This window comes from Aquarana catesbeiana, linkage group LG11, assembly GCF_042186555.1.
Source record: "Aquarana catesbeiana isolate 2022-GZ linkage group LG11, ASM4218655v1, whole genome shotgun sequence".
NCBI classification, from domain to species: domain Eukaryota; kingdom Metazoa; phylum Chordata; class Amphibia; order Anura; family Ranidae; genus Aquarana; species Aquarana catesbeiana.
In genome coordinates, this window is record NC_133334.1 from 255257178 (window position 1) to 255279930 (window position 22753).

Here is a 22753-nt window from a genome sequence, read left to right on the forward strand (position 1 = left end):
TTCGGTCATCTTCTTATGAAATGAATCAGGATATTCCCACCATAGTGACGTCTCATCTTCCAGGATGATGCAATCGAGGAGTGTTTTTTAGTTCCACTTTCTATAGAGAATTGATTTGGATCGCTGGTTGTATAACGGATTCTACTCCACACAGACATGCCTTAAAGCAGGAGTCCACCTAAAAAAAAAAAATATTAAAAGGTGCTGAAATACTGAAAGGTGCCAAATGTGACACCGGAGGGGGGGGGGAGGGTTCCGAAAAGCGGAAGTTCCATTTTTGTGTGGAACTCCGCTTTAATCTGATCCAGATTTCATCACTCTACAGAGACCACACATAGGAATTTCAATGGGAAAGACGATGGGATGCACAACAGCTGATACAATGTGAAACAGCAGAGCTAATGAAAGTGGAAGTTTAGGAGTTTTGCAATACAGGAAATGGGAGGTGTCACATTCCAGGATAAAAAAAAGGCTGAAGACGGGCTGAGACTCCACATCAACCTCCTTGCCTGGACACTGAGTAAGTATTCGTTCTGTCCTGTTCACAGAGGACATTTATTCTTTGCCTTACCACAGAGCTTACACTCTAATGTTCCCCCGCAGTCACACACTATTAATATTATACATTGATATAGCTCTGACATATACTGCAGTGGTGTACAGAGACCACTCTCTGCACCAGAGGAGCTTACACTCTTAACGTCCTCTCCACAGTCACCCTCTGCTATTATCAATTTATGTAGCTCTGACATATACTGCAGTGCTGTACAGAAAACACAGAACCAGTCATATCAGTCTCTGCACGAGAAGAGCTTACACTCTACTGTCCTTCGGCAACCACACTCTATTATTATGTATTTATATATCTCTGACATATACCACAGTGCTGTACAAAGAACATTGAGCCAGCCACGACAAATCTCTGCACCAGAGGAGCTTACACTCTAATGCCCCCCACAGTTACACACCATCATTATTATTATTATTATTATTATACATTTATAAAGCTCTTACAATCACACATGTTTATTATTATACATTTATATAGCTCTGACATATACCACAGTGCTGTACGAAGAACACTGAGCCAGCCTCATCAGTCTCTGTACCAGAGGAGCTTACACTCTAATGTCCCCCCACAGTCACACACTATTATTTTATGTAACTTTAATATACAGCATAGTGTTGTACAAAGAACTTCAAACAATGTGGTGTATCTTTGTGAAGCACGCTGGGAATATTTGCTTGTGCTGTAAACCCGTAACTTCTTTGTGGAACGTGATGTTTGAGAAAGGTATGAGTCATGAAGTGAACATGCATTATCTGCAGTTTCAAGGAGTCTCAGCTGTGTTCCTGAACGTTCTGGCGTATTGGTAGTCTGGTAGGTTTTCGGACTGGGAATGGACTTTGCCTGCTTCTATGAGCCAAGGCAGTTTAATGGAGTGTAGGTTAATGTGAGACTTAAACTAAATGTAGAACCTAATTTAATGAAAGTTTTTGTTTTATCTCAGTGCTGCTGATCTCCTGCAGCCTCATTGCAGCCACTTCCTGTCTACATGCACTCCAGTGATGGCTGCATGGCATTTCTTAAGGTGGGTTACCTTATGGAAACAATGGACCGTGCCTTGCATCATGTGTGTTAAAGTGGTCACTAGTCGTTCCAAAGACCTTGTACAGAGGAGCTGGGAGCTTCATGCTTGTAAATCGTTGGATCAGACAGCCCTTTGAGGTTGGCTTGGGTGTGTGTCAAGGGTGTCCTTTGAGTCCTCTGCTATACGGGTTCGCAATCGATCTCTTTATCCGGAGGTTAGAGAGTGGACCGCTGTGCAGAGTGCCTTGAGGAATTCCTGGTGATCCTCCAATGAGAGTCAAGGACTATGTTGATGACGTGTCTGGTTTTCCATCTCTGGGATAGAGGAGGTGGTCTCCGTGATGAGACATCTGGTTTAAACATCAGTCAGGATAGGTGTGAGGTTTTGTGGAGAAGAGAGGAAGGCAAAGCCTTTAGGCTGCTTGATGCCTTCCCAGAGCCCTGGTAGGAAATTAAAGTTTTAGTCATCAAATTTGATCCCGGTGATTACTGCCTTGCAAACCTGGGTAAGCAGGCTACAAGATGCCGATGCCAAGGTTGCCAGCTGGAAGGATTGAAAACTCTTATGCCCCGTACACACGGTCGGACTTTGTTCGGACATTTCGACAACAAAATCCTAGGATTTTTTCCGACGGATGTTGGCTCAAACTTGTCTTGCATACACACAGTCGCACAAAGTTGGCGGAAAATCCAATCATTCTGAACGCGGTGACGTAAAACATGTACGTTGGGACTATAAACGGGGCAGTAGCCAATAGCTTTCATCTCTTTATTTATTCTGAGCATGCGTGGCACTTTGTGCGTCGGATTTGTGTACACGCGATCGGAATTTCCGACAACGGATTTTGTTGTCGGAAAATTTTATAGCCTGCTCTCAAACTTTGTGTGTCGGAAAATCCGATGGAAAATGTGTGATGGAGCCTACACACGGTCGGAATTTCCGACAACAAGGTCCTATCATACATTTTCCGTCGGAAAATCCGACCGTGTGTACGGGGCATTACAGGGAAAGGGTTGACCTGATTAAAACTTACCTGATTGCATACCTCCAAACTTTTTGAGATGGGAATGAGGGACACCTATCAGCAAAAGTATGCAGGCATAGGACACGCCCCCTTGCCACGCCCCCTTAAAGGAGAATTGTACAAAAAAAACAAGATTGGTTAAACCCACAAGTGCTTTCTTTACCACTACTATTCCTTTATATTGGCTTTTGGAATTTACAAATGTAGCAATTTAGAAATCAGATGAAAGGTTTAGCGCTGGAAAACACTTTTTGAAAGATAAAAAGTAAATTTTATATACATCTATATAGATCAGAGCAAAATGAGGGACAAATGAGGAGGAATGAGGGACATTGCTCCAAATCAGGGACAGTCCCTCGAAATCAGGGACAGTTGGGAGCTATGCTGATTGTGGTATTTCTATATGTCAGCTTTGTCTGTAGTTTTCCAGTCTCTATCTCTATGCAAAGATTTACAGCTGCGAAGTTCTACAGCTTCCAGCTGTTATGAGGGGAATTGACTGAACCTCCTTAAGAGGTCTGTAAGCTATCTTCCCAGACAGATGGGTGGCCTAGGTAGAGTTAACCCGGTGGTATTCTTTTCTCTGATGTTTTGAAACATAATTTTAACTTGCTCGTATAGGAACGGCCTGGGTGGGTTGGTATTTTTCAGTCTTGGTTTAGGCCTTTTCTGAGGAGTAGATATAACAGTGGGCCAGTGAAAAGCCTGAGGGTCCGACGCGGTGAGCTCCTGGCTTAGGCTGCCCCTTGCCTGAAAATGCTTCGGCGGTGGCGAGTGACGGGGGAGGAAATTAAGTCTCTTCCTAGGAAGGCCCTGGAGAGGAGGGTTGTTGAATCTGCCTTTAACAAGCCACTGGCCTTGAAGGATTGCCCAGGCCCTATTATGAGGGAGGGTCTGCGTTTGATTAATCTGGTGAGAATCCCTTCGGATTGTGGAGAGAATCGTTCCATGGCAGACTTTATCTGAAGGGCAACCTGAAGCATCGCTCTGTGGAGAACCGTGGCTGCCAAAGAGTAGAGTGTAGTGTAGTGGGGTGGAGGAGACGAAGGACCATTTCTTGTTTCAGTGCCCCTTTAATATAGAAGTCTAAGTGGGTGGGGCTCTGGGCTTTCCTTTCCCGCTTGTTATGTGAAGTGGGGCTTTTTTTCAGACTCACTAGGATTTTGATTTCGAGACAGGTTTTTCTAGTTGGCTTAGTTTGTTACTGCCCGGGGGTCAGGTTTTCACCTGGGGGGAAAAAAAGGCCTTTCCTGTTGACAACATTCTGGATGAGGTTGAGAAAATGTGGGGTCTTGAGAGGGAAAGGTGGCGGTAGGAGGCCTGGACAAAGGCATTGGAGGAATGTCAGATCCCGTAGTTGCTGTCTGTCAGTCTCTGGGTAAGCGGCTTTTCTTTCTGTCTATTCCCTAGATTTTTATAAGAAAATAGGCTGCATGCATGAGATCAATGTTTAACCACTTAAGGACCAGCCTCGTTTTGGATTTTAGGTGTTTACATGTTTAAAACCAGGTTTTTTTGCTAGAAAATTACTTAGAACCCCCAAACATTATATATGGTTTTTCTTCTAACACCCTAGAGAATAAAATGGTCGTTGCAATACTTTTTTTTTTTTGCACCGTATTTGCGCAGCGGTCTTAAAAGTGCACTTTTTTTGGAAAAAATTGCACTTTTTTGAATAAAAAATTAAGACAACAGTAAAGTTAGCCCAATTTTTATTTTATATTGTGAAATATAATGTTACACCAAGTAAATTGATACCCAACATGTCACGCTTCAAAATTGCGCCCGCTCGTGGAATGGTGTCAAACTTTTACCCTCAAATCTCCATAGGCGACGTTTAAAAAATTCTGCAGGTTGCATATTTTGCGGTACAGAGGAGGTCTAGGGCTAGAATTATTGCTCTCGCTCTACCGGTTGCGGCGATACCTCACATGTGTGGTTTGACTACCGTTTTCATATGCGGGCGCTACTCGCGTATGCGTTCGCTTCTGCGCGCGAGCTAGTCGGGACGGGGGTTTTTAAAAAAAAAAAAAAATTATTTTTATTCTTTATTTTACATTATTTTATTTATTTTTACACTGTTTACAATGTAAACATCCCTTGAAATAGAAAAAAGCATGACAGGTCCTCTTAAATATGAGATCTGGGGTCAAAAAGACCTCAGATCTCATATTTATACTAAAATGCAATAAAAAAAAAAAAGTAATTTAAAAAAATTACATTTGAAAAAATTTGCCTTTTAAGAGGCGTGGAAGTTTGACGTCGCTTCCGCCCAGCAGTGTCATGGAGACGAGTGGGCGCCATCTTAGCCTCACTCGTCTCCAGGCACAGGACGGAGACGGATGCGATCGCTTACCGGAGCCGTCGGTAGCGGCGGAGGGCACCGGATAGCGGTGGGAGGTGGGGGGCCCTCTCCCGCCACCGATAAAAGTGACCTCGTGGTGAATCCGCCGCAGGGATCACTTTTATCTGAAAGCCGACCGCCGCACGAAAACGGGGATACTGAGGTTATGGCAGCTAGCTGCTGCCATAACAACGATATACCCCTTCAAAGTTTGGACGTACATCGTCGTGCGGCGGTCGGCAAGTGGTTAATTGTTTCATAACCTGAGGGTGTGTTTAGGTGGAGGTTAGGGTTTTTTTTAAGGTGCATTAATGATAATAATAAAACGTTTTGATTTTTTTTTTATGCTTTCTGACATGTTGACCTCTCTATCTCTCTCTATCTCTCCCTCTAGATAGATAGATAGATAGATAGATAGATAGATAGATAGATAGATAGATAGATAGATAAAAATACAGCTGGATGAAACAAAAACTGTGTCTGTCTTCACTTCAGGCTACAAGCAACAAAATATGATTATTTTAAAGGGGGTGATTCTTTGCTGTACCATGTGTATATATGTGTGTATGTATGTATGTGTGTGTGTGTGTATATATATATATATATATATATATATTATAGATTTATTACACATTTACAGTAAAACCTTAGTAACTTGGTTTGAGAACGTTTTGCAAGACAAGCAACATTTTTTTTTTTTTGTTTAATAAATTTTTCACTTGATATACAAGTAGCGTCATGTCACAACTGAGTATAAAATAGAAGAGAGGCGCCTCTAAGTGTAGCAATATGGTTACATTTAATGAAGGTACAACATTTAGCAACTCACATAGTTGATGATTAAAACAGACACATCTTAGTACGCAGGCATCCGGGGTAAAGCTGTCCACATAGACCATCCTCCTTGCTGCCATTGACGTCGTCCCTTCCATGCTGTGCTCCACGAGCGGTTCAAGCCTCACTTTCAGATCGCTCTACTGCAGGGTAGTCTTCCCGGTCAAGATTGCAGACTGACAGCGGTGAGAGCTGGCGGTGCGAGGGATGGTCTATGTGGACAGCTTTACCCCGGATGCCTGCATACTTAGACGTGTCTGTTTTAATCATCAACCATGCGAGTTGGTAAATGTTGTACCTTCATTAAATGTAACCATATTGCTACACTTATGCTGGCCATACACTATACGAAAAATCGGCCGAACACATTTTCGAAAAACGAACGTTCGACCGTGACCGCAAACGATCGTGCCATCATATAATGACCGATAAATTGTTCAGTGGACATGAATAAATAATTTTTTGTTCGTTTTTTTTTACATATACCTAGTGCAGACAGTTCGGACGGGAAACACATTAACCTTGCAATTTATCATACGTTCGGCAGAAATTTTCCAAACTTCCCGTTCGTTTTTTCTCCACAAAAACGTCACAAACGATTATCGATTTGTGCCCATTAACTTGCCGAAAAACGAACGAAGTGTCTATACGAACGATTTTTCGGCCAATTTTTTTGTATAGTGTATGGCCAGCATTAGAGGCGCCTCTTCTCTTTTATACCTTGGAGCTCCTGCTGGATTTTACTTCTAATCCCCTTGTGGAGGCTTCCATTTGTGGATGGACATTTTATGGTTACACAACCTATCACATTGCTATAATCTTTTTATAGAGACTATAAAATGAAGGACTTATGAATAAATGGTTGTGGAACGAATCGTTTGAGTTTCCATTATTTCTTATGGGGAAATTCGCTTTGATATACAAGTGCTTTGGATTACACGCATGTTTCTAGAACTAATTATGCTCGCAATTCAAGGTTTTAAAATTTTATATATATAAAATGTGTATGTTGTATGTTTGTAAGCTTTTCAATAAACAAATATGTACACTCTAATGTCCCTACACAGTCACACACTGGTATTATACATTTATATAGCTCTGACATATACCACAATGTTGTACAGAGAACATTGTGGTGCATCTTGTGTGAAGAAGTGAAGCATGCTGGGAATATATGCTTGTGCTGTAGAAATGGAACTTCATTCCGGAACATGATGTTTGAGGAAGAAATGAGTCAGAAGGTAAACATGCATTCTCTGCAGTTTCCTGGAGTCTCAGACGTCTTACTGAACATTCTCACCTCTCAGGTTGGTGGTCTGGTAGGTTCAGACTGGAAATTGACTTTACCTGCTTCTATGAGCCAAGACAGTTTGGGGGTATACTGTAGGTTAATCTGAGACGTAAACTAAACGTTCAACCTAATTTATTGAATGTTTTTGTTTAATCTCAGTGCTGCTGATCCCCTCTAGCCTCATTGCAGCCACTTTCTGCTGTCTACATGCACTCCAGTAATGGCTGCATGGCCTTTCTCAAGGGGGGGTTTCCTGATGGAAACAGTGGACCATGCCTTGCATCATGTGTGTTAAAATAGTCACTAGTAGTTTTCATGGGAAGCCAATGTGACAGGGTGCCAAGGCAAAAGCACAACTGGGAGACAATGACAAAATGTTATAACCCTATGACTGGTCTGATCAGGAACCTTCATGGAATATTTTAATGAAGCTGGAGGATCAGAAAGATTGAAAATTACTTTTGAAATGATTGTTAGAGTTTATATAAGATTTCAGTGATTGGTGTTAGATATATGATCCAGAATAATCAGTGTGGTGTAATTTTGTTGCCAGTTTTCAATGTTTCGGTTCGTAAGAAAAGAGAACAAGTACATCTACCAAGCATAGGCTTCCTAGGTGTATTGGCATAGTGCAATGCGCACATCTCAAGGTGCCTGCTATTGGCAGACCACCCTTGCCTGTGTGCCTCTCTGAAACTGGTGTCACTTTATTACTAGGGACCTGAAATCAGAAATGAGCCTTGCCAGGCTTTACCTAGCCATTTTTTTAGCCTGATCAAGGATGATATTGTCCTAAAAAAGAATAGACCTTCATCTTTAATCTCTATATGGGTTACCAGTCTGTCTTGGGACAGTTGTCCTTTATTGACCAAACCCTGACCCTTGCACCTTCCACACTCATCCATGCTTCCTTCTCTAACCCTCTTTGTCCTTGCAGGAGATGGAGGCGATGGAGGCATTGGGACATGTTTTCACTGTTGCTCAGACCATCTATGACCTGTGTGACCAGGCCAGCTCCAACAAGAAGCAATGCCGCCGCCTAGAGAAGAGGATCAAAATGTTGCTTCTGACTGCAAAGACTCTGGAGAAGCAGCAGGATAAGTCAGTGGCTCTGCTGGCAGTGGTGGGGGAGCTGGCCACCACGCTGGAGAACGCCAAGTGCTGGGTCATTAAATATTCCCACCATGCCTGGTGGAAACAGTTACTCCAGGCCAATAGCATCAAGGAAGAATTTCACCTAATCAACGACCGCTTGGGGGATGCTGCCACCCAGATCTCTGTCCTGCTGGCTGCCGAACACAGGTCTAAATTTTATCAGTTCTTCATGGAGAACACTAGGAAGAGGCAGAATGAAAAGGATATAGAGGAAGACCTGCAGGAGCTCCGCACTTACCTCAACAGTGAGTTTCTTTTCTTTTTGCCCCCACTACAGATCATGTAGACCATAGCCCAACCTTTTGATATGTAGAACAACCTATAGATATGCCATTCATTTAATCATACATGCTTTCTGAGCAGTATTAATGATCTAGCTAATGTATGTAGGGTTCTCTACAGATCTTTCATGTTCCAGACAAGTATAAGTAGGTCTGAGTCGTATTTTTATAAATCTTCTAAAAATAGTAGTAAAGGTCTGTCTGTTCAGAATATGTATCATGTTTTAACAGCACAGTGCTAAAGGCCACGTGTTTAAAGGGTTTGTAAAGGTAGAAGGTGTTTTTTTGCTTTTTGTTTTACCTTCATGCATTCTATGCAGCAAGCATAGGTGTGCGCAGCCTATTTCATTAGGGTGTGCACCCCAAAGCTCAAACACACGCTACTTATCACTCACTGTGATCATTTAGAAAAGGAAGGGGTCGGTAAATTACATATTTGCCAGCCCTTTCCCCACTCATCCTAAAACACCCCCCTGTGTGTGCCTGCAGCAGCCAGCAGTGTTGTTGGGTAAATGGGGGGGGGGGGGCATAGGGGGAATCTGTGCTGCACAGTGATTAGGGTGTGCCTGGGCACACCTGGCACACCATGTGCGCACGCCTATGGCAGCGAGATAAAAAGCCTTTTGCATACAGTTAGTCAGCCAGAAATTATAAGAATGTGCAACCCAAATTAAAAGTTCAAATAGCAGGATAAAAAGAGGCCACAAAATTGACATGTTTCGGCCACACCTGGCCTTATGACTAAGGCCAGGTGTGGCTGAAATGCGTCAATATTACTGTGCTATGGATTTACTTTGTGCCTTGTGTGAATCTAAATAAAGTTGTGGATTTTATATTGAAGCCATCTGGAATTGCCGGACCTCTTTTCTCTCCATCTAAATACATACTTGAGCCCAATCTCGATCCAGCAAAGTGCATGAGAGCAGAGACTCTTGGCTCTCTCTATCCTCATTGAGTCAGATACAGCAGTGGGAGTCATTGGCTCCTGTTGCTGTCATTCACAGCCAGGACTTGGTGGGGGGGGAGCCAGGAGCACCAGCAGAGGACCAAGAATAGGAGGATCGGGGCTGCTCTATGCAAAACCATTGCACAGAGCAGGCAAGTATGACATGTTAGTACAGTGTGGGGGTGTGTGTGTACCATAAATTCTATCTATCTCCTTCTAATCAGCATGAGAATCTAATTCAAAGTCTCTTATGTATATGGACCCCATGGAGTTCAGGTGTCTAGTGTCCAGTGAAGGGTACTGTTAATATGGCAACAGTTTGGGGAATATCCTTTTCTGTTCCAGCATGACTGTGTATAAAGCCAGCTCCATAAAGACATGGTGTGACGAGGTTGGTGTGGAGGAACTGGAGTGTCCTGTACAGAGCCCTGACCTCAACCCTACTAAACATGTCTGGGATGAATTGGAGATGGTGATCTAGGTCTTCTTTTCCAACATCAGTAACTGACTTCACAAATGAGCACAAACTCCCACAGACACACTCCAAAATCTTGTGGAAAGTCTTCCCAGAAGAGTGGAGACTGTTATAGACACAGTGTGTGTGTGGTGGGGGGGGGGGGGTAACTCTGTATTAATGGCCATGGGGAGGTGTGCACTCCATATTGAGGTCCATGGCTTTCTGATGAAATGTCCAAAAAGCTCAACTGGGTTTCCAAACTTTTTGGCCATATAGCGAGTTATTGGGTGGAATTTGTTGGCTGAACTGATAATTTCAGTGACAAGAACAGGAGCTCCATAGCATTCTCCATATGAGCTTACAGCTGTGATTTCACCCAATTGAAAATGTAAGAAAAAACATTGTCTCTATTTCTGTTTGATGCAGGTCATGTGCCCCAAATAGAGGACAAGATGGACAACATGAAGGATGAAATGAGCAAACTGAATGCTACACTGGCTGAAATTAATTTAGCATGTAAGTACTCAGAACACCAGCACAGTGGCACACAGGTAGGCATATGGTCAGTAGTCCAGACGTTTCTGATATAAGTGAGAAAATGGCACTCGTATTTACTAAGAAAATGCTCATTATTGCCTCCATCCTCAACTTTCTGGGGGCAGCATAGGCCAAATTCCCAACCATACTATACCCTCTACCCAAAATTCAAGATATGTATAAAAAAAGAAGAGTGGATGTTCATTTAAAAGACCAGATACAGAGAGGGAGTACCGAATACCTACAATACACTACTGTGGCATGATTGGCACATGCTACTGTAAATCAAGTTGGATCCTACTAATCACTAATACATAGCTCCCAGCTGTCCCTGATTTTGAGGGACTGTCCCTCTGTCCCTCTTTCCTCCTCATTTGTCCCTCATTTTGGTCTGATCTATATAGTTATATATAAAATGAACTATTTAGCTTTCAAAATGTATTTCCCAGTGCTAAACCATCCATCCAGTTTCTAAATTTCTACATTGGTAAATTTCATAAGCCAGTATAAAATAATAGTAGTGGTTAAAAAAAGCACTTGTCGGTTTAAATAATCATTTTTAATTCTCCTTTTAAGGGTTGTGGCAGGGGGTTTGTTCTATGCCTACGTATTTTTGCTAATAGGTGTCCCTCATTCCCATCTCAAAAAGTTGGGAGGTATGCTAATAGTAAAGGCTTTCAGGTAAATAGCAATTTCGGCATTCATCAATGGTGCCATAAGGTGGAGCTATACTTTCCTTTTCACATATTTACAGGCTCCTATTAGCCTTTATGTTGTGAACTGAATAACTCATCTCAGTGACTCCACCCTTACTGGGTGGGAAAAACTGAGATTTCAGTCAAAGGGAGCTACAAGGCAGGCTACTTGCAATACATTTGCAGTGGTGTCCAGCAAAGCGAACAGGGTGAGAATAAGCCTTTTAGGTAGCTCATAGTGCTCTAGGAAAGAGTAAAGCAAAGTGAAATTCTCCACTTTCTATCTCTAGGTGTCCGGCCGAAATGGAACATCGCAGAGATCCGGGCGACAGATCTGAAGCGAGGAGACCTATTGCTGGAGCGGCCCACCCATTTCCTGTACTGTGGAGAGTTCCACCGCAGTCCTGTGGCCATCAAAGTGTTCAAGGATCAAAATGTGCAGAGTGAAGAGTGAGTTCCTGGGGACACACAGACCGGTCCTCTTCTATCTCATGGGAGGCAGACCAGTCCTCTTCTATCTCATGGAAGGAAGGGCAGAAGGTGACCATTTCTCTGTTTTTACAGCTTCATTCGGAGGACATTTCTGTCTGAGAGCCAAACAATGAAGAAATTTGAGTGTTTAAATATTTTACGACTCTACGGTATCTGTATAGATAATTCAGGTGAGGATAGTAACATCAATTCTGTCTCCATATCCCTGATCTCTGTTCTTTCTTCTTCGTTCTCATCCAGATTCTCTGCAGCTCTGTTCTGGTATCCCATCTCTGCTTCCATTTTTTTTTCTTCAGGTCTTTGTCCTGGTCTCCTATATCTGTTGCTATCCTCATCCTCTCTCCCCTTCTCTGCAGCTCTCTTGACCTAGTCTCCTGTCTGTTCACCCCCCCCCCCCCCCTTTCTCCTTTCTCTAGCTCTCCTTCCTGGTCTCCTGTCTCTGTTCCATCCTCATCCTCTCTCATCCTTTGAATCAGGCCCAGAAACCTGCTACTCGTTGGTGATGGAGTTATGTGAGAAAGGGACACTACGGGAACTGTTACAGGCTGAACCGGACTTGCCTTTGGATCGGAGAGTTGTTATGGCTCTAGATGCAGCCAGAGCGCTGTACAGGTGAGACCTCTCCATTTTATCTCGTAATTGGAAGCATTGAATTACCTGACAAAGCTGTTTTAGCTTGGAGATGGTCAGAGGCTGCAGGAGACAAGTGACCGCATTTATTAGGTGTTAGAAATCAGTAATGCTGGAACTGTGAAATATTGACTCACAATTTAAGGAATGTGAACATAGCTTACCTTTTATCATAACCCACCATTACTTATTGAGGTCATTCTAATTACAGGTTGCATCAGACTGAAGAAAAAGCCATCCTCCATGGGAATCTGAGCAGCTCCAAGTTTTTAGTGGATGGAACGTACTGTGTTAAGGTACCAGATTCTATATCCTCAACAACACAAGCTCCAATCAAATGTCCAACATGAGGATGGTCTGATATCATGTAGACCATTCAGCTGTACAATAGCTGCACTGTAGCTGCAAAATTGCTGGGTTCCATGATATAGTTGGGTTGGAGTCTACTGAGATGGATTTTCATTGTCAATTTTTTCTGTAGTAGGGTCTCGGGGGGGGGAAGAGTGCTGTATGTCCACGTACACAAAGGGGGTTATTTACTAAAGCTGCAATCTGGTGCAGCTCTGCATAGCATCCAATCAGCTTCCAGGTTTTATTGCCAAAGCCTAATTGTACAAGCTGAAGTTAGAAGCTGATTGGTTACAATGCACAGCTGCACCAGATTCTGAGTCCACCAGTTTTAGTAAATCGCCTCCAAAGTATATAACGTGTAGAGTAGGCATAGTACACTTGGGAAGCATGGCTTGCAGACAGCAAGGGCTCAAGTCAGTGACTGCAAAGAGTGTGGGCGAGCTCCACCGTGACAGTGTGGGCGAGCTCCACCGTGACAGTGTGGACGATGAAACCTACTGCTACTTAAAGTGACTCTACACAAGGCACGAACTTCTACAATTTCCCCAATCGTATATGCCATGCCATTAATTCACCCATTGATGTCCCCAGCTGTCAGGATTTGAGCTCTCCAAGACAGAATCGTCTATCGGGAGACCCTCCAACGCAGTGATAAGAAAGAAGGCCAGAGAGCTGGAGTACATCTCCCCCGAGACATGGAAAGACATCAATGCATACGACAAACGCAGCGAGATTTACAGGTAAGGTGCTACAATTATATATACTCAGAGATGATCTGCTATAGGACCAGATCATTCATTCTATAGCAAGCCAACCTTTTGTAACTTCTGCTTACATATGCTGCTGTCTGCACATATGCATTCACAATCCTGGCAGGTGCATAGTAAATTCCGAAAAATGTATGATTTCCTTTTTACACATAATCCATCCACCAACATAGCATATTCTTTAGTAAATACGGCCAAATGCTTGGAGAACTTGGATAGGGATGGAGAATTAGATGGGATACTCCAAAAATAAGAACTATGTAAAGTTGATGACTTTAATCATTCTCTTGGATAAGCTATGACAAAGTCTGTGCTTAAAGCAAACAGAAGACTTCAGCTTTAACAGTAAAGGTAGTAGCAAGCTTGAGCACTGTCCCTGGTAGCAAGAGGTTAAATGGATAAAGCTCTTCAGAACACCAGCCGGTGTCCCTTTTTAGCCTAGACCCACAGCTGACTTCCCAGCACCAGAGTGGGTTAGGTAGCACACAGTCTCTAAGATCCTTTAGGGATATCTGTACTCACAAGGCCCAAGAGCAGATGGACACCTTCCTTCATGATACCACACCAGATCTCCAGTAGATGGTCCCTCAGTCCATTCAGTAGAACTTAGGTCTCAGCATTCAGGCCCAGAGGTCATCCACCTGAGGCCACACAGCAGTAGTTGCCTGGGAGGACAATGTGCCCTCTCCCAGGCTGGAACAATCCTATATAGGAAAAACCCTGAACTCTGTGTGCTCACTGAATATAGACCCAGCATTCCTTTAAAGCCAGTCTCTCTGAGATAGGCTGGGGCTGCATCAATATTCATGCTGCCATCTGTATACCTCCACACCTATCATCCAGAAACTTCTCAAGTTTCCTGGATACAGTGAGCTATATGCAGACTGGCAGCAGCTGAGTAAACTGAGAAGACCTAACTATTAAACACAGCAACACTTATTACAGTGTGCAGGTTTATGGTTTTGCTTAGCAACAATAACATCCACACTGTCTACAGTGGGACAACTAAATGCACCTATCTAGGAGGGTGCTACAGAGCCATCAACATCTTCATGTCACAGCCTGTACTGATGTCAGTATCTGGATTAAAACAGAACCCTAGGAACAGGGCAAAACACAGATGAAATAGTACATACATGAGAGCTGTTTTACCCGCCACAGGATTTGTATTTGTCCATGCAGTCCTGAGATTTGCACAGGCCTGTCTGGCAGGACAGGAGACCTAATTCTTCTTCTTCTTTTTTTTTCTTTTTTTTAGCTTGGCTTTTTCACTCTGTTCTCTCCTGTTACCTGCAGGTTCATTTTACTGCAGCACACATAATTAGCTCCCTGTGATGCTTCCCCCTCTGTTAGCCTGAACTCTGATTTGTTGTACAATTTCCAGTGCGACTTGCTTGCAACATTAGAGTGTATGTTTGAAGTTGCATCAAAGTAGTGCTGCAACCTTTTTAAAAGTTGCTTCGACTTGAGTCGATTGATTGTAAAGGCCGCCATTGAAATAAATACGTTTTCACTTGTCATGTGACTGTGTCGCATGGCAAGTCGCAGCAGTGTGAACTAGACTAGGACTTGCACTACTTTTATGTTTTTTTTGGGTTTTTTTTATTGTTTTTTTGTATTCAGTAAATGACATATACAGTACATTGTTACAGATTTTGTTTTATGAAGCATGTTTTTTTGCTTTAATGCCACAATCCAATAAGTTTCCCTCTGATGAAATGTAGAAGTATTTATTGTGAAGACACTGGTACCTCCTCCTGACTCTTCTCCTGGTGAATGGTCACCGAACAACTTCCCAAAATTTTAACTTTCTAAGAGGAAACCTCAGATTGTGCAATTTTGTCTGCTAGAAAGCAGAAATGCTACACAGTAACCCGCTCAGAGCAATTGTTCTTCTTTCATGGAAACAGGAACTGCTCGCATGCTACGTAGTAACCAGTGTTCTGTCTGTCCTAACTCTTACACCAATTGTCATTGCTATTCCCTCCAAATTAGAAAAAGTACAGTAATGTGATACAGCCCTGCAGGCAACCAATTCTAAACTTGTTGGCTCTCATCCATGTGATTTCCCAGTAAAGATGCATTCAGCAACTTGAAGAGCCAGTAAACTATTAATTTTGTGGTGTGTGTGTGTATGTTTGTTTTTGTTTTTTTTTTGTTTTTTTATGTATTATATTTATTTTCTGATCTGATGTTTCTTATTTATATTAGTAAAATTCTCTGTACATTTTCCAAGCTGGTATATGGACTCCAGTCACCATCCAACAACATTCTTCCCTATTGCCTTTCACTAATGCAATTAGAAAAATTTGATCTAAACTCTGAAAATTCAGGTCAAACTTTAACTTGAATTCAATCCTTATAACTAGTGAAACGGATGAGAATTTCACAGGGATAAGAAATTCTAAACTGATTCTAATTCTGATCCATAAGGCCAGGTTCACATCCATACAGGTTGTGGTTGATGTGTTTTTCCAGCATACTTTGCATTTTTAAACATGGTTTAGTTGATGCGTTTTTGCATTTGTGTGTGTGTGTTGTTTTTTTTTTTTTTTTTGGCTAATAGGAAAGTCACATCAAAGTACAGCAGGAAACTGTGCCCAAAGTCGCATGTTAGGGTTTGGGTGAACTAGAGATACTGTTGTACGAGGAGGATTTGGATTTTGTGGGAATTTCAGAGACCTGGTTCAACAGCTCTCATGATTGTCTGGCAACCATTTAAGGGTATTCCCTTTATCGCAGGGATAGAGAGGGTAAAAAAAGGGGGAGGGGTATGTCTATATATCAAGAATAATGTACAAGTGAATGTGAGAGATGACATCCCTAAGGGAGCTAGGGAGGAGGAGGAATCCTTATGGGTAGAGTTCCAAAGGGATGAAGCTAAGGAGAAAATAATACTGGGAGTATGCTATAGGCCCCCTAACCTGAGGGAGGAGGGGGAGGTGGACCTCCTATCACAATTTGGATTAACAGCAAGGATAGGAAGTGTTATAATGGGGGATTTTAATTATCCAGACAGACTGGGCAGAGGGAACCACGCATTGGTCTAAGGCTCGCCAGTTCCTAAATGTTACTAGAGTTACTAGATCTACTGATTACCAACAATACAGACCTGATCACGGATGTGGAAATACGGGGCAATTTGGTAAACAGTGATTACAGGTCAATTGACTTCAGTATAAATCACACAAATAGGAAACATAAGGGGAGTACAAAGACATTGAATTTCAAAAGAGCCAACTTCCCTAAACTACGAACCTTGCTAGAAGGCATAAATTGAGATAAAATCTTAGGAACTAAGAACACAGAGGAGAGATGGGTTCGCTTTAAGAGCATATTAAATAAGGACACAAGACTCTGGTCCGGTTGCACCTGGAGTATGCTGTCCAGTTCTGGGCACCAGTCCTCTGGAAGGATGTACTGGAAATGGAGCGAGTACAAAGAAGGGCAACAAAGCTAATAAAGGATCTGGAGGATATTAGTTATGAGGAAAGGTTGCGAGCACCGAACTTATTCTCTCTGGAGAAGAGACGCTTGAGAGGGGATATGATTTCAATTTACAAATACCGTACTGGTGACCCCACAATAGGGATAAAACTTTTTCATGGAAAGGGGTTTAATAAGACTCATGGCCACTCATTAAAATTAGAAGAAAAGAGGTTTAACCATAAACTACGCAGAGGGTTCTTTACTGTAAGAGCGGCAAGGATATGGAATTTTCTTCCACAGGCGGTGGTCTCAGCGGGGAGCATCGATGATTTCAAAAAACGATTAGATAAGCACCTGAACGACCAAAACATACAGGGATATACAATGTAATACTGACATATAATCACACACATAGGTTGGACTTGATGGACTTGTGTCCTTTTTCAACCTCACCTACTATGTAACTATGGGTTAAGGACTAGGGTTATGGTGAGCGGTAATCATTAGGGTTAGCTTTCTAACTCTAACAATTACCGCTAACCTTAACCATTACTGATAACGCTATCTCTAACATTTAAATTGTTACTAAACCCAGGACCCTGCATTCACTATATCTGGTCTCCCACAGTACACAAAACATGGAAATGTAATTATTTTAGTAAATATAAACTGCTAAATAACTTTTCTCATCAGCAGTATATAATAGTCCTGTGACTTCAATCAGTGTCTGGTTAAAGCTTGTACGAGGAGTTTTCATTCTCCTCTGACTGTCCTATGAGGCTGCATGACCTCTCACCCGACAGTGCTGATTGGCCCAGTGCTGATCACATGCACCCTTCCAAAAAACTCCCTAGCAATACACACCAATTTGAGCATATGCAGAGTGCCTCAAAGACTCTGTTCTATCAGCTGAAGGATTGGGGACCGTAAAAGAAGGGGGGGGGGGAATCAGAGAAGACAGGATCAAACAGCCTTTATACACAATGCAGAGGACTAACCCCTTAGGTTCCACAGGGAGTATAACCAGCATGCTTTACTGCATATACAGACTGATTTTCCTGTTGTAGGTTTAGTAACACTTTAACTCTAACATGCGACTTTGGACACATGAAGGTTCCTGCACTACTTTGATGCTACTTGAGTGCCAGAGAGTGTAAAGTCACATCAAAAGCGTACTCCATGAACAGAACTGTCATATTTTCCTCCCACAACACTTGTATTTTGGTGTGGGTCCACTGAAGTCTATCACACGCAAAACGCAATCTTCTGCCGGAAAAAACGTTCCTTACTCTTTCTAAAAAAAAACTGTACTGGCTCAAAACTCGCAGATGTGAACTAGATCCATAGGAAACCATGGTAAATGGACTGTAGTGCATTTCTGCACTAAACACATGGGTGTGAACCAAGAAGAAATCTAATTCATAGGAGGATTGGAATGTCCCAATTATGAGTGTACTTGGGGTCAGAGGTCTGTACAATAACCATGATATTCCTCATCAATGTTTTTTTAAATAATTAGTAATTAATTGTCCTCTTCTCTTCTAGCCTGGGGGTGGTGATGTATGAAATCGCCACAGGAAAACCGCCCTTTCACGGTGAGTCTATGACCCGACTTTCCGGCTCTAGTATACAAAACCGAGCCGACCTAATAATACAGAACTATGCAAAGGTTTCAGGGGATTTGAAAACGTAGTGCACAGCTGGAACGCTATAAAAAGAAGTTCCATGAATAGTTTTTAATGCTCAAGAGGCATCCTAGAAAATGCAGTAAATAGGGAAGGGGTGGAGTGACCTAAAATTAAATCAATCTATGGCATGACCACCCTTTTTTGCTTTTTCTAAACCCTAACTAAATGATATTAGGTTTGCTCTGTGTATTATATACACAATTGCCCTTTTTTTCATGTTTGGTCGTCCTTTGTTCCATCTCGGTCCTACTGATCCTCTGGTGCAGCCCCTTTGCAGCTACCTCCCATTTTCATGCATTCTAGTGATGGCTGCATGGCATTTCTCAGGGCAGGTTTACCAATAGTGACAACAATGGACTATGTCTGTGTAATGTGAATCCACAGTCATTTGGTAGTCTCCATCAAGGGCCTTCGTGGCAGGATCACCAGGGTTTATTGTATTGAAAACTGTAGATTTGAAAAATTGAAAATTTACATAAAAATCACTTACACAATCGCACATTCTGACAACAAAATCCATGTTTTTTTCCGACAGATGTTGGCTCAAACTTGTCTTGCATACACACGGTCACACAAAGTTGGTCAGAAATTCCGAACGTCAAGAACGTGCTGACGTACGACGAGCCGAGAAAAATGAAGTTCAAAAGCCAATGCGGCTCTTCTGCTTGATTCCGAGCATGCGTGGCACTTTGCGGATCTGAATTGTCTACACATGATCGGATTTTACGCAAACGGATTTTGTTGTCGGAAAATTTGAGAACCAGATCTCCGATGGAAACTGTCCGATGGAGCCTACGCACGGTTGGAATTTCCGACAAAAGGTTCCCATCGAACATTTTCCGTCGGAAAATCCGACCATGTGTACGAGGCATAAGATGTCATTGATTGGGTTTACGTCTACTTTCACATAGAAGTAATTTTCTTGGGTACATATGCAGATTCTGCAGGTCCTCATTTGTAGGATATTCAGTGTCCTGGAGGACTTGTCGCAGTTCCTTGGCTGTCTCTTTCCCCCTCCTGTCTCTGATCCCAAACTGTCTCAGAGATCGGGAGATCAGGGCTCTGTGGGGACCATATCATTTGTTGCTGCGTTCCCAGCCCCTCCTGAAGATGGTGCTCTGATTTTGGGGTCATTGTCCTGCAGCAGAATAAATGTTGGGACTGATCAGACACCTCCATGATGGGCATTGCAGGATGGATAAAAAGCTTTCTGTATTTTCAGCAGGGCGGCAGCCATCAATTTAGACAAAATCAACGACTATATTGGCAGAACTATAGTCCCAAACCTGCTGGGAGCCTCCATTGTACTTCACTCTTCCTGCAGACGTTCACCCATGTACCATTCCTGCAGATGTCCATCAACAAAATGTTCTTCAGCCCTTCATGGACAAACGTGTTCTGTCTAACCAAATATTTCAGATATTGACTCCTTAGTCTAGAACACCTGCTGCCATTTTCTGCACACCAGTCTTTGTGTGTTCAGGTGTAGGTAAGTACCGTATTTATCGGCGTATAACACGCACCCCAATTTAGGAGGGAATTTTAAGGGAAAAAAAAACTTTTAGGAGGGAAGTTGAAGGGAAAAAACTTACATTTAAATGCCCATCATTGCAGCCTTCCCCAGTGCAGCCTTGTCAGTGCAGCCTTCCCCAGTGCAGCCTTCCCCCAGTGCAGCCTTCCCCAGTGCAGCCTTGTCAGTGCAGCCTTCCCCAGTGCAGCCTTGCCCCAGTGCAGCCTTCGATCCCCTGTCCCTGCCATCCTGGGCTTCAAAATCGCCGACCGCGATTTGAAAATGGCGCCTCCGGCGCCGAAATACACAGAGCCGGTCCTCGGCTCTTTCCGGCGGCTCTCGTTCACTTTCGGCTCCACTCGTAGTCCCGAGCGGAGCTATCCGGACCTAGCTGAGTAGGTTCGGATAGCTCTGCTCGGGACTACGAGTGGAGCCGAAAGTGAACAAGAGCCGAGGACCGGCTCTGTGTATTTCGGCGCCGGCGGCGCCATTTTCAAATCGCGGTCGGCGATTTTGAAGTTGTGACAGCTCGGGATCGCAGGGGATCGGCGTATAACACGCACCTGCGACTTTCCCCTGATTTTAAGTGCGTGTTATGCGCCGATAAATACGGTATTTAACTCTTGGAGGAATGATATTTGGTCATATCTCCTCCCATGAAGACTGTATTTGATCAGCTAGTGGTTTCTGACAGTTCTGAGCTGATGGCAGTGCTGGAAATCTTAGAAAACAAGCAAGCGTGATGTAGGCATCGACCGATTATCGAGCCGATATTAGCATTTTCTGAAAAATCGGTATCGGTCACAAACTAGACCAATATTGGTCTCCGTGGGCCTCGGCCATTTTTTTGGGGCCCAGAAGCCTGCAGACCCAGTGCGCAGGGGTGCGCGGCACATGCACACAACGTCATTATGCCTCCGCACACTGGGCCTAACATTCTGAGTCTGACAGGCCTCCCTGGTCTTGCCTCGACACTCGGATGGACATGCTACCCACAGCAAGGTGCCAGGCCAGCCAGTAGCCACCCACCCACAGCAAGGTGCCAGGCCAGCCAGTAGCCACCCACCCACAGCAAGGTGCCAGGCCAGCCAGTAGCCACCCACCCACAGCAAGGTGCCAGGCCAGCCAGTAGCCACCCACCCACAGCAAGGGCCAGGCCAGCCAGTAGCCACCCACCCACAGCAAGGTGGCAGGCCAGCGAGCAGCCACCCACCCATGTTCAGTTTATACCAGATTTGTGCATAAAATTGTTGTTTTATGAAGAGTTTTTAAATGTACAAAATATCGGCACATAATATCGGCAGGAGAGGTGGCTGAAATATCGGCACCGAAAAAAAACGATATCGGTCTATCCCTAGCGTGATGTATTCCTTGTGTTCTACACTCTATGATCTCCATGGCCAACATCAGTACTTCCCATACCTAAGCCGGCCATAGATCAAGCGATATTTTTATTTTTTTTTTTTCTGCAACCATGGGATTTAGGAAAGAAAATTGCTCGATTCCGTGTTGATAGCGGAGCCATTGCGTTCTCTTGGGGGGAGGGGGGGGGGGGTTGGGGGGTTTCATTCTGGCCGGGAAACAGTGATTATGGCAATAGTCGCATGAAAAATCTGACAGGCCGCTTGTACCCAAGTTGATCGATAGAATCAACCTGCCTGACCGAGATTCCATGCGCCTCCAGTATGCCTAGCTTTAGTCTTGGCCATTTGCATGTGCTTCTTCAGAACTAGCCTAGGACAGCACATTGTGCAACACTTGTCTGCTGTGACATTTGTGGTTACAGAATGACCTAAATTCTTGTGCAGGAGGATCCCCTTGCCTATTGTTGTCTCACTTTTGCCATAGCAGAGCTTTTTCACATTAGCCACAACTACCCCTCTTCAGTGTGGTTGTCCCTTGCCCAGCTTTACTCCCTTTTTACATGGCTATTTCTTTTTTGGTTCATCAGTTTGGGTCTACCTACGCATGACGTCATTAACATCTGTTTGTTTAATGAAGTGCTGAGGTTGTTTCAAAGACCTTCAGATATCTTCTCGCTTGGAATGTTTCTTCTATCCAGAATACATAACCTAAGACAGATATTTTTTCGACTATCTAAAGTTCTTGTGCCCATTACTTTATGGGGGCAGATTATGATCTCCATGTCCCTGTGATTTTTTGTTTTTTTTTGTTTTATTTTATATTTTTTTTTTTCCAGGTTTGTAACTACAGGGGCCTTGTGCGACTCCCCTGTACACTTAGGTAGGAGGGGCAGCAGGGGTGGCATATAGAGGAACCCATGCCCGCCATCATTCAGCAGCTGCAGGAGGAAAATGGAGGGCATTGGTTCCCCTATAGGCAGGGCCTCTGATAGTGGGGGGGACCACCAGCCCTGGTGTACAGGCTGATAATATAGGGGGGCCCACACAGGGAGGGGGATTAGTGACAGACGAAAATTGTGTTTCTTTTCCTCCAGTAGATGAAAGCTGCTCTCCTCCCCTTTCCCTGCTGCCAGTTTTTATCTGCTAATAAAGAGACAGTCGTCCTTCACTAATCCCCCTCCCTGTGTGGGCCCCCTCCTCTCCTCTCAGCACTGGTTATAAGGTTATTTCTGCTCCTGAGTTTATCTCTCTAACTTAGGCTCCATGCACACTGATTTAAAATTCTCTGCTTCTATAGGAGTTTTGTGTTCTGTCTGTAGAAGCAGCTCAATGTTATCCTATGTGTCCAGCTCAGCGTTTAGAGGCA

At 43.5% G+C, this 22753-nt stretch overlaps 1 protein-coding gene across 4 annotated transcripts in view; it reads left to right on the forward strand.

Annotated features, from left to right (window-relative positions):
- Positions 1-245: 245 nt before the first annotated feature.
- LOC141112686 (mixed lineage kinase domain-like protein) overlaps positions 246-22753 on the forward strand; it is a 28714-nt gene continuing 6206 nt past the window's right edge. The window contains exons 1-10 of one of the 4 annotated variants that reach the window (XM_073605687.1): positions 246-520; positions 6919-7113; positions 8023-8485; positions 10351-10440; positions 11447-11606; positions 11721-11818; positions 12125-12260; positions 12490-12574; positions 13221-13369; positions 18371-18420. In XM_073605687.1, coding sequence (XP_073461788.1) covers positions 7006-7113; positions 8023-8485; positions 10351-10440; positions 11447-11606; positions 11721-11818; positions 12125-12260; positions 12490-12574; positions 13221-13369; positions 18371-18420 — 1339 coding nt within the window. In that variant the 5' untranslated portion in view covers positions 246-520; positions 6919-7005. The remainder of the gene's footprint in view (positions 521-6918; positions 7114-8022; positions 8486-10350; positions 10441-11446; positions 11607-11720; positions 11819-12124; positions 12261-12489; positions 12575-13220; positions 13370-18370; positions 18421-22753) is intronic. The other 3 variants (XM_073605688.1, XM_073605689.1, XM_073605690.1) reach the window with 3 other exon arrangements.